This window comes from Rousettus aegyptiacus, unplaced genomic scaffold (assembly GCF_014176215.1).
Source record: "Rousettus aegyptiacus isolate mRouAeg1 unplaced genomic scaffold, mRouAeg1.p scaffold_m13_p_5, whole genome shotgun sequence".
In the NCBI taxonomy this organism is placed as follows: domain Eukaryota; kingdom Metazoa; phylum Chordata; class Mammalia; order Chiroptera; family Pteropodidae; genus Rousettus; species Rousettus aegyptiacus.
The window spans coordinates 98,902,986-98,916,024 of NW_023416308.1; the positions used below are offsets into that span (position 1 = coordinate 98,902,986).

The 13,039-nt window shown below is 33.1% G+C and overlaps 1 protein-coding gene across 3 annotated transcripts in view; it reads right to left on the reverse strand.

The window, feature by feature from the left end:
* The window catches only part of CCDC73 (coiled-coil domain containing 73), a 220,122-nt gene that overhangs the window by 22,204 nt on the left and 184,879 nt on the right, over positions 1-13,039 (reverse strand). For all 3 annotated transcript variants that reach the window (XM_036221505.1, XM_016147087.2, XM_016147089.2), the window contains 2 exons: positions 9,024-9,159; positions 8,702-8,781 (listed from right to left, as the gene is read on the reverse strand). In XM_036221505.1, the coding sequence (XP_036077398.1) occupies positions 8,702-8,781; positions 9,024-9,159 (216 nt within the window). The remainder of the gene's footprint in view (positions 1-8,701; positions 8,782-9,023; positions 9,160-13,039) is intronic.

Consider the following 13,039-nt stretch of genomic DNA (forward strand, 5'->3'; position numbering starts at 1 on the left):
ATGAGATAATTAGCCAAGGTGAGAATGCTATTTGTGGCTATGGAATGCTGGGATCACTAGGCAAACACAATGATACAGGAATAGAAGGCTTGATCTTTCCTCTTAAAAAGAGTATACTAACTAAATGAACTAATCAACCAGAAGTAGGGTGTTTTCATTAATTACTTATTTACCAAAAATCTCTAAGAGAAAGAGATGACAAGAGATTACCAATTCCCAAATTCGTTAGCATCCAATAAGAAAAAATTACCTAAGAAATAATTACAATATAATATGATGAGTGCTATATTACAGGAATGTATAAAAGCATAGAGAAGGAAATAGTTTGGTTGAAGGTATCAAGAAGGCATTAGACAGAAAAGTGGTATTTGAATTGAGTTTTTAAAGATAAATCTGTGAAGAAAACAAAAGAGGAGCATATGTTCCAAGCAAAAAAATTCTACAGGCACAAAGGGACATAAACATGGAAGAGCATGGTATTTTTTCAGGGAAACAGAACTAATATGATATGGCTAGAACTAATACATTATGTTATGGGTAAGGGGAAGGAGTGGAGTATTGGTAGTTGTAGCTAGAAATTTGGCAGGATTCAAATATTGAAGGGTATCTGTAGGCCAAACTAAAGAGTTTCAATTTTATCCTACAGGCAATGAGGAATTAACCACTGAAGGATTTTGAGTAGAACAACATGAGATTTGCATTTTAGAAAAATAACAAAATATCTTTGTAGAGGACAGAATTGAAGGGAATATAAGAAAACTCTTAATTTGTGAAGCTACATGTCCACTGAGTTTAACAGATACAATCCAAACACGTTAAAACCCTGAAATAACAACTTCTGAGCTGATGTGTACTTATCGAACTGCTGTTCTGTGTATACTGACTATATTAAATACTCAAGGATCTGATTCTCACATTCTTGACTACACAGCATCTGAACTCCCTTTGAATTTTAGGAACTCTAAATTATAAGAATCTACTGCACACTAGTGAAGCCAGAAATGTCAGACACTAGCATTGTAAGCACATGGCCAGGTTGTGCTAATCACATGCACCTATCTTGGATATTAGATCAGAAACTAGTATTGGAAAGAACAAGAACTGTTGGGAAACAGTGATATCACTTCAGCAGTAGCAGCGTACACTATGATCACCAGTGATGGCATAAACTGTACAGCACTCAGTAGAGGAAGTTGGGTTTACACTGTGGTCTTGGAACCGGCATAGCTTCCCTCGTTTTGACCATCTTCCAAGTCTGAGATAACTAACATCCAAATTCCTTTTCTGACAAAATCATCTTGCAATTAAGAAACCTGACTAATACTCTTCCAATTTTTAAAAGGTTGTATTTAAGAACTGAATAAATAATAACAAACAACTGTTTTGTAGAAGAATGCTGGTTCATTACCATGATGAAATTACAGGACATTTTTATTTTCTTCATTGCACTGATTAGTATTTTCTCATTTTTCTAAAATAAACATGTATTTCTCATGTATTGGTTTTTAAAATAGCATTTAAAGCTATGGAAACAGGCACAATAACTTAGAGTTATTAGTTAAAAGAGAAATGACAAATGACTGAGTTCTAAAAAAAATCCAACATTCAGCAGCTAGTATAGAAGGTAGAGAAGTACAGTTAACTGAGGCAGAAGGAAGCTGAAAAAGGAGCAGATGAAAGCAAGGCGGCCAATACCTCTAGAATTCTACATGTTACAGCCTCAGACACCCAGAGAGACACTTGCCTAATTACATCTTTCCTTACATAATGGTGTTTCTAAACATTTGCTTTCAAGTTGCTCATTTGTATACAAAAATGATTATTTTTAAAACAAAACTTAAAAATGATTTTTCTAATTTTTTTTATAATGGGTTTTCCTAAAGATACACTTGTATGAAGTAAATATATATTCAAACAACTTCAAAAGTAAATTATTAGATGGCTTGTTTTATACTAGTGATATGTTCTAGGTTCACTTCGAAGACATGATGTCCTATTCATAAAAGTGTAATTAAGCTGAAGTATATGGCTAAAACATATCCACATTAAGGGGCTTACGATTTTCTGAATTAATAAAATATTGGTTTTCTAAAATTTTTTTCTTCAAGGTTACAAAGTACAACAAACTTCTATGTCTTTCTACATTTTTCAACAACTGAAAACATGGAACTGTTGTAATCAGTTAAGTTTTATAGGAGCTTCTCTAAAATGCATCAATTCCTATTACAATAATAGTTATGAAACAACAGGAAAGTGAGAAAAGGAAGGCAGGGGTGAAAACTCTCTGTATCTGGTATACTAGTAAAAACTAATCATTTCATATGTATTTTTCTCTTATGCATTAATTAATCTTAAGAGCATAATATATTAAAATCAGAGACCTCCATGAAATGATTTTCCACTGAAAATATGCTTGTGATTTTATAGCCCTTATAGCTTTTAAATATCCTGAACTTTTAGTACATTGTCTGTTTTCTAACCATTTTATTCAAAGCTGTTAGGGCAGCAAATAAACAGCACATGCTTTGATCTCATTAAATTACAACTTATAGTTCCTAGAGTCATAAATATTGTGCCCTTTTCTCCTTTACCCCTCCCTTTCTGGTATGGGGTGGTCTGTTAAATATCACTATCTCCTTGAGTGCTCTGACGTTTACTCAGACAAACAGCAGAGGTTATGAATGCTGCTCACAGATAGGATCGGGAATTCTTCATGATTGCCATAATAGTGAACCCAGCATTCGGCAATGTAATACCTCGTTTAATCCAACACTAAGTTTGGTCTGTTTAACTTTGCTCCACGAGGAAAAAAAAAAAAAAGGAAAAAGGAAAGCGGGGTGGTGGGGGAGAGGGAGAGAGAGAGAGAAAGATTGAACGAACAAACGAACAACAGAGAAAAAGAAAGAAATAGAAAATCCATCTTATCACAAACCAATAACTGCTCTGGACAAATCATTAAACAGTATAAAATAAAATAAAAATCATCTCTGGGAAAATTAATGATTAAAAGTTTTAAATAAGTGATATAACTGAAAAATGTTACTACACTTAATTAGTATCTGAAAATCAAAAAGAAAAAACTTTTCTTAAAGTTAAACATCAAGACTACATAATATAAAATACAAAATTATTGTACCTAGAACATCTAAAATATTAAAAATTAGCTGTTAAAATTTATTTTTTGAAATTCTCACCCTTTCAGCTACTTGCACTTAGAACTCTCCAAGGAAATAAAATTCCCTCACTTTACCCTTCCATACAATAATCTCTCTCCCAAGAGCAATTTGGCAGCATTGTCACTGACTGTGGTGTTTTCCAGAGTGACAGAGGCCACCAATGCATGACACGTTAGTACATTTAGGTAGTCCTGGCCTAAGCTCCAAGACCAGGGAAAAATGGCAAGTGTGCTCATAAGCAACACAATTATACTTATACTCAGAAAGAGACATTCTTCATCCCTTTACATAAATTCACTAAGGGTATCTCTCCCTGGATTTACATGAGCCTCATCTCCATGTGTAGGTCCAGTCTTAAACTATACATCTGAAATTTAATAATCTATTATGTTATGATGAAACATATGTCTTTAGTAAAAGACATACATAATTTAGTAAAGAAATTTTTGAAAAATTTATAATCTTTTCATACATAAAAACTGAATTAATATTTTTAAATAGTCGCCAAAATTAATAATCACTTAAGTCACTGATATATTAAATAAAAAACATGTTTATTCACAACTACTCAGTATTCAGTTATTTAAATTAGCATTTAAAGTTTACGTTGATAAAAATTAAATGGTCCTAACTGAGCTCTGATTTGAGACTACAAATTTTTCAAATTACAGCTTTTCCTCCTTTTATTTAAAAGAGTCATCTTTAATATTCTAAGATGTGATTGAAAAGAAAAGTTCAGATGCCAATCACAAGCCCAGGTGCTTCTGACTGATGGGCTACAAATGGAGATTCCCATGTCTCACTCCTTGGGTTCCATTAATTTACTGGAGCGGCTCACTGAACTCAGGGAAACACGTTTACCAGTTTATAAAAGGATATGATAAAGGATACAGATGAACAGCCAAATGAAGAAATACACAGGGGCAAGATATGGGAGGGTCCCCAGCACAAGAACTTCTGTCCCCATGGTGTTTGGGTGTGTCACCCTCCCAGTACGATCTGCAATCTGTAATACTGGGATTTTATGAAGGCTTCCTCACATAGGCATGATCAATTATTAACTTTATTTTCAGCCCCTCTCCCCTCTCTGGAGAAGTGAGTGGGGGGAAAAGCAGGGATGAAAATTTCAAGTTTCTAATCATGGCTTGATCTTTCCAGTGGCCCGGAGCTATCCAGGAGCCCATGAGAGTCACCTTTGTGCCAGGAACTGAGGGCAGAGGTCAATACATATATTTTCTATATACACAGAGATCAATACATATATTTTCTATATACCAACAACAAACAAGTAGAATTTTGAAAATAAAAATGCATTACCATTTACATTAGCATCACACAAAATGAAATACTTAGGTGTAAATGTAACAAAACATATGTAAGATCTATATGAGAAAAACTATAAAACAGATGAAAGATATCAAAGAGCTAAATAAATGAAGAGGTATTCCATATTTATGGACAGGAAGACCTAATATTTTCAAGATTAAGTTCTTCCCAACTTGATCTATTGATTCAGTATGATCCCAATCAAAATCCCAGCAACTTACCTTGTGGATATCAACAAACTGATTCTAAAGTTTATATGGAGAGATGAACCGAGAATTGCTAATTCAATAGTGTAGGAGAAGAACAAAAGTCTGAGGACTGACACTACCCGACTTCAAGATATACTATAAAGCTACAGTAATCAAGACAACGTGGTGCTGGTGAAAGAAAAGACAATGAGTCAATGAAACAGAAATGAGAGCTCAGAAATAGACCCACATAAACACAGTCAACAGGTATCTGAGAAAGGAGCAACAAGAAGACAATGGAGCAAAGATCATCTTTTCAACAAATAGTGAAGGAACAAATGGATTTTCACATGCAAAAAAAAAAAATGAATCTAGACTGAGAAGTTATACCTTTCACAAAAACAAACTCAAATGAATCATAGGCCTAAATGCAAAATACAAAATTACAAAACTCCTAGAAAATAACATAGGAAAAAAATCAAGAATTCCTTGTGTATCAGAATGACTTTTTAGATGCAATGTCAAAGCACAATACACAAAAGAAATGACTGAGTCTACAGCCATGCTACCCTGAACAAGCCCTATCCCGTCTGATTTCGGGCCTGGTAAGTACCTGGATGGGAGATCACCTAGGAAGATCAGGTGCTGTAAGTGTAAAAAACAAAAAAATAAGAGATGGTAAACTGACAAGGTCCTTGCAATCTGTGAGGTCAACCAAGGGTTGCCTCAGATAGATAGATAGATAGATAGATAGATAGATAGATAGATAGATAGACAGATAGATAGATAAATGATAAGCTAGACTTCATTAAAATTAAAAACTTCTACTATGCAAAACACAGTGTCAAGAGAAGGAGAAAAAAGCCAGACTGGGGAAAATATTTACAAAAGACACATCTAATAAAGAACTGTTACCCAAAATATACACAGAACCCTTAAAACTCAACAATAAGAGAATGAACAATCCAAATAAAAAAATAGATAAAAGAAAGGTGGCAAGTAAGCATATAAAGATGCTCAATATCATGTGTCATTAGATAATTACAAAACAACAAAGAGATACCACAATCGACCTATTAAAGTGGGCAAAATCCAAAATACTGATAATACTAACTGCTGGTGAGCATGTATAGCAATAGAACTCTCACTCACTGCTGGTGGGAATGCAAAAGGTATAGTCTCTATGGAAGACAGGTGGGCAATATACTCTTATTACACATTCCAAACAATCACACTCTTTGGTATTTATCCAAAGGAGCTGAAAACTTATGTCCACACAAAAACTTGCACACGTATATCTATAGTATAGCAGTTTTATTCATAATTGCCCAAACTTGCAAGCAACCAAGAAGTCTTTTCGTAGGCAAATGGATAAACAAATGGTGGTACATCCAGACAGAGCAATAAATAGTACTAAAAAGAAATGAGCTAGCAAGCCATGAAAAAACATTAAATGCATATTACTAAGTGAAAGAAGCCAATCTGAAAAGGCTACATACTGTATGATGCCAACTATACGGTATTCTGGAAAAGGCAAAACTATGGAGACAGTAGAAAGATTAGTGGTTGCCAAGGGTTAGTGGGGGAGGAAGTGATGAAAAGGGAGAGCACAGAGGATCTTCAGGCAGTGAAACTATTCTTTATGATACTGTAACGATGCCATTAAACATTTGTCCAAACCCAGAGAATGCACAACACCAAGGGGGAACCCTAATGTAAACTGTGGAATTTGCACAATAACGTATCAATATAGGTTTGTCAACTGTAACAAATGTACCACTCCACTACAGGATGTTGATAACGGGAGAGATTGTGCATGCGGTGGACAGGGAGCATACTAAACTTTATACTTTCCACTTGATTTTGCTGTGAAGCTAAAACTGCTCTAAAAAATAAAGTTTATTAATTTAAAGAAAATAAATAAAAATAGTGAAATCTGATGTACACATAAAGGTATAAATGCTTGGGGTGGATTTTTTCCCCTTTTAAAAACAGAATCCTTTAGAATTAAGATGAAAATTCTACCCCAAAATTTAAATTTTTTTTCAAATTAATGATGTACAGGAACAACATCAGTCATATTCATTTATCTTTTGATTCTAAAATATGTATTTGAAAAATGGCTAATTGAGGTTTGAGATGTAATCTTTGTGAAAAAGAAACTTCTCTGTACTGAATCAACTAGCCTATAAAGACACTGAATTTACAACCTTGGCCTCATTGATGCTATACTATAATCAAATGTATAGTCAGAATCCCAACAGGAAACAGATGGTACACATAAATTAGGGTAATGTGAAGATGGTTTATTTGCAAAGGTGTGGATACACTATAAAGGAAGCATAAGAAATGGTGCAAGTTCTAGGGGCTTGCAGTAATAGAGCTGTCACCACCCCTGGACCCCAAAGGACAAGGTTACTGAAACATAAAAAGAGAACAATCATACAGAGTAGGCCAACTGAGAGAAGCAGTGATGTGTTGTGGGGCAAGGCCACCCTGAAGTCACCTCACAGGGCGGGAACAGAAAGAAAAAATATACTAATTCACTCTCTTTCTTTACTCCCATCTCCTGCCCAGGCTCTCCACTGGCCCAACTCAACAGGAAGCCAGAAGATACAGGAGCATTGATGCAGTCCATATAGGTAAGCCTTACAAAGAGAGAAGGATGGGTAAGTCTGGATCTGGAGGGACAAATAAATTAAATAACTATAAAGTAAGTGTAATTTTTAAATAAATACTTAAATGACAGTAAGAATAGCTCCTTATTCTCTCAGTGATAGAAAAGCAGTTCAAAGTGGTATTATTTCACATGGGTCTTGGAAGGGAGTAAGGAAAGGAAACGAGGTCATTCTCTGTAGAAAGAAGGCCTTGTCTCTTTCTCTTTACTCTCATACCACTCTCCCCTCGGAACAGTGGGAATATTTTCAGTTGCAAATAACAGAAAATTACATTGGCCCTCGCCAAACTGGCTTAAATAAATTGATGATTTATTGGCTCACATAATTGAAAAAGTATGTAAAGGGAAAGGTTGGTCAATCTAAGGATTCAAAGATGTCATCAAAGAACAGGTTTCCTTATATCATACCAATCTGGCATCCACATTGTCAGGTTCCTCCTTTTGGGTTTCCTAGGGTTGTAGGATGACTGAGAGTCACAATGAGGTTACATTTTTTTTTGGTTTATAACCACTAGCTAAAGTTATTTGTCCACTCCTGAACCAATGACTATGGTCAGAGGAATGAAACATGTTTATGGCCTTCTGTCAATTTAGGGCTCGTCTCTCAAGGAAACATCAAAACAAAAATCTGGATGAGTTTAGGAAGGAGAAAGGGATAATGATGTTCAGTAAGCAACCAATAAATGTCCAATGCACTCCTTGACTCATGATTCTGCAGCCATACCACACTTTTTCTAGTTCCTCACATATACTAAACTCTTTCCTGCCTCAAAGCTTTTTTACACATGCTGTTCTGCTTGCCCAAAACATTATTCTCTGTCCTTCCCCACCACTTTACCTCCAATGTAATGTCACCTGTTATAATGTCATTATATAGTTTACTTTTTCTTCATATCACTTATAAGAGTTTTAAATTATTTTATCTATGTAATAGTTTTATCTCTAACTCCTCCACTGGATGATAAATTTTTTAAAAAGCAGGGACATGTTTTTTCTTCATACTTATATCCTCAGTGTCACATAGTATCTAGCACACAGAGTCACTCAAATATTGAATGAATGAATGAGGCTAATGAGACTGACATGTAGTGAATAATCATAGGCTATTCATGTCACCATAAAAATGCACATCACTGGTGACAAGCTGAAGAAACAATATTTTGAATAGGTTAAAATAAATTCATTTACTGGAATCATAACTAAAAGTTTATGAATCTGTATTTAAAACATTTTATTTATAAGAAAAAAATCAACCCAACTTCTTCTAGTAATATTTGATAAAACTATTTTATACTATAATCTTATTTAATATTATAAAACTGTATTAATCATACCTTTTTTAAACTGCATATTTCAGATTCTTGTTTTTTATTTAAAGCTGAAAGTCTTTTGTTTAACTGTATTGCTTCTTGTACTGCAACATAAAAACACTTAGGAAAATATTACATTCAATTTACATTTTAAAGAAAGTATCACTAACATGGACAAGGAAAATAGCCTCAATGCAAGGTATGCAATTATTACCAAATTTAAATAATGTTCACTAAACTGCCATTGACTATTACCAGTATCAGTTAAGTTCAATTTACTAATTATAGATAAGTCCATTCAAACATTTCCTATGAAATATATAAGTTCAAATAAGATAGCACCTACCATTTTGTTCTAACTTTTCATGATTCTCTTTTACCAATCCAAATTGGCCTGTTATTGTGGCATAATATTTCTCAATTTCATTCAGTTGCTTCTGATGATCTTCTTTAGCCAGAAGATGTAACTGAACTTTTTGTTCCTAATTTGAATAGTTATTTTAAATGTTATATATACATATAACACACACACATACATATATTCACACATAGCTACTAAACATAAAGTTGTTCTTAATAATTATTGTTATTAACATAATACATCATGAAAAACTACTGAGTACATGATAGGGAGAAAACACTAGGAGATGTTACTAAATCTATATAAAATTAAAGAACATTTTTCCCCCGTAACAAAATAGTCACTTAACATTATATTTCCCTTGTTTACAGTTTCTTTTTCAAAAATCAACTGGTTGTTTTATTTATAGAAAAGTTAATTAGTACAGTCCAGCACTAAGCAATGTGGGGAGAATATTGAAGCAATTTAGGAAAGAAACATTTTCTCTAAATTTGCTAGCATAATTATGATGTACATTATCAAAATTCAGGCAATTTTTCTGAGATTAATTTTAATGAATATAGCACCTTCTCCTTGCATTAAAAATGAAATAATGAGGATAATATATGTCAGTGACATGAAGGCAATATAGTATAATAAAAAGCCTACTTAAGCTGAGAGATATAATTAATAAAAAATTGGACCCTATTTATAACATGGGCCTTCACTACTTTCAGCTAAAGGAGACTATTTTAACCATACTTAGAAATATAACTTTAAATTTTAAAAAGAAATAATATTTTAATAGAATAACATTTTTTAAAGATTTTGATCTTGACTTAGCATTAGCAGAATCATTGGTTTCACAACTTTCATTCATTTTTGCCACATGCTTCAGCTTTTATGATGAGCTGTGATAGTGAACAGTATAGGCCCATCGACTGGTACTCAGTAATTGCTTTCTGAATAAATTGTTGTTATCCCACAGAGTTCCAACAGTGGAAATTTGTTAGATCTGTCTGGCCATCTTTTCCCCTTACCCAACAGTACCACAACTTCAAGTATTTACTTGAAATATTTTTTCCTATTATAGTCTAGTCGGACAAAATTCAGGGGTCATATTCTTCCCTAGTCAAGTGAAGGGAAAATTACCCCCCCAAAAACTAACTGATTTTTACCTTTCAGGAATTTGAATCTTGAGCAAAAGGGCTATAACACTAAAGAAGTTCAATGATGATCCTATCCAGACTGATATGAGACCCCTGTCCTGGGTTCCTATATCCTATTTCATAAACTCTGTTATTACTCTAGTCCCTGTTCATTCTCAAACTCATTCTTCACTCTGATTTATTGTGAGTGACTCCACAGAATTTCCATTTGCATAAGTTAACCAGAGCCACTTTGTGCTGCTAAATACCAAAGTTCAGGCACTATAGTAGAATGGTCAAAAACTAGTCTGCCTATGTTTAAATTCTGCCTCTATTAATTTAGTTACTGCATGGCCTTGGAAAAATCACATATCCTGTCTTTAATGCAAAGATTATAATAGGTTTCTCACTCATAAAGCACCAAGAACGAAGGCTGTCACATAATAAGTACAACAGAATGCTTTTTTATTATTCCTTAACTGATGAAAGTAACTTCAATAGTTTTAATTTTTATTTGAAATAAGAACAGCCCTTTCTAATATTAGTAAAGAGCTCACATTACAATTTAAGTTGTATCTAACTCTATTATCTTGGCAAATTTGATAATTTTAACTTTTTCAAAGATATTTTTTAATTATTTTAAACAAAATGATAATATCATTGGTAGTGATTATGATAGATCAGTTGAAAGTTTCTCATGCACTTCTATGGGCTTTACAAATTTACTACGTAGTCATTTGAATTAATCATGTAAGTTATAAATGCAAACAAGTTGGCAAGTATACTTACGCCCTGAGATTTTATGCCTACCTGGGTAGTCACTATTATCAATAACTAAACAATAAACCACATCCATTCCTCTAAAATACCACTTGATTCTCTAATCTAGACAATTATATTCACTTACAGCAGATGTGTAGAAACCTCATATGAGTTCACTGAAAATTGGTCTAAACACATTTTTTCAATTCAAGGGATTTTTCAATTCAAATCAATTTTGATATGGCCTTTATAAAAATATTGTCCCCTACATATTAATACAGCCTTCTTTAACCTTTCAGTTAAAAAGCAGTGAATAAAATAGGCTGTCAATGCCTGCAAAAGTTAACAATTCTGATAACTAAAAATGCAGCAAAGATCAAGTGATTTCATAGGTATTCTCTACATACATCGAGCTCTACACACATTTGAGTGATACATGATATACCTATTCCAACATCCTTTGCTTGAAGCCAAAGCCGAATTCAATTAAAATGCAGTTTCATTTGTTTGCATGATCTAATTCTGATTGTCAAACACATTAGCCTATTCAATGGCCATGACAAACATTATAAAGACTTTCAAATCACATGGGCACCTATAGCTCATTAGCCTACACAGGCCCATATGGGGGTGTTCACCTATGATAATAAGATGAAGAGGACCAGTTCTCAAGTTTGCCACTAACTGCCTAACTGTCGGCAAATAGTTTAAATTCCTTGGGAAGCCAAGACAAAAAGTAGATCGGCAACACCTGCCTGAGAAACTTAAGAATAATACAAATAAATTGAAGGTGTTATTATTGAAACTTTAATATCACATACTATGCCATAATAAACATTTTTTATTGAGATGACTAAGAAATAGCTAAGTACATAGGATGTTTGCTCTTTTTACCTATGAATTCATTCGAGTTATTTTTCTTTTACACAGTTTTACTACTAAATGCAAAGACTCTGTCCGAAAATAATGTCAGGATTCATTGCTTTCCAAATATATGCATAAGTCATTTTAAACAAACAACCTATGAAAGTCAAGATTATAGAGAGAAAAGATAGCACATGCATAATTATCAAGTAGAGGTGTGCATGTATGTGTGATTACTTAATAGCCTCGAGGCATCTAAAATAGGGATCGTAACTTTTTAGAACTACATTTACTAATCAATGGCATAGCTGCTCATTCCCCCCTTTTCTTATTTCCTTGTGGAGACTGATCTGAAAACTTTCACAGAGAAAATTAATTTCCCTTAAAATAACTAATCCATTGTTAAGTAGTTTAGAGGAAAAGATAAAAATACAAAAATAAACATCATAATTCTTCATTTCTATTTTTTACAACTTACAACCACTTTTCAATTTCTTCAATATGAACCCAAAAAATCAATGGGGTTATAAAACTCACTTTTAAAAAAGTTTTGCATCTTTAAAATACTTTAAACTTTTTAGTCACAAGTATATGATACACACTACTTAAAAAGTCTAAAGTTACATATACTTTATGTGTATAGATACATATAGTTATAATCATGAAGATTATTTCCAAGCAAGTGTTCAGTCTAAAAATATTCTATTATGAAAGAAAATATGTGGTAACTCCAAATCATATGAAAACCTTCGATATTGAAACTTTGTTTTAATTTAATAAAGAAAAATAAACCTTTATTATAAGTCTTTTCTTTAGAGGAAAGTGATATATAAAAAAAGAAATAACATATAGCTAAAAGATGGCTGGATAGTTTTTACTTCATTCATTAAGCTCTATTAGCTACTCAGTTACACAACATAGCAAACTAATACAGTAATCATGGGAACACACAAGAAAGATTTTCATCAATGACCAAATCACAATGATTTGATGTTCTATAGTTTGTCTTTATCATGTTTTGTTGCATTCTTTTTCTCGGTAATGATCAAAGTGATCATTCGTTCAAGAGAAGGTTTGGGTACAGACAGAATCTCTTGATTCATAATTGTGTTAATTTACCTAGAGACATACCATCAACCACTACATAAAAATGAGCTTATTGAATCTGCAAAAAAACAGAAGCTTACTAGTAGTTAAGGGCTTGCCTTATGAAGATCATAAACTTCTTTAAAAGTTTCCTAATGTTAT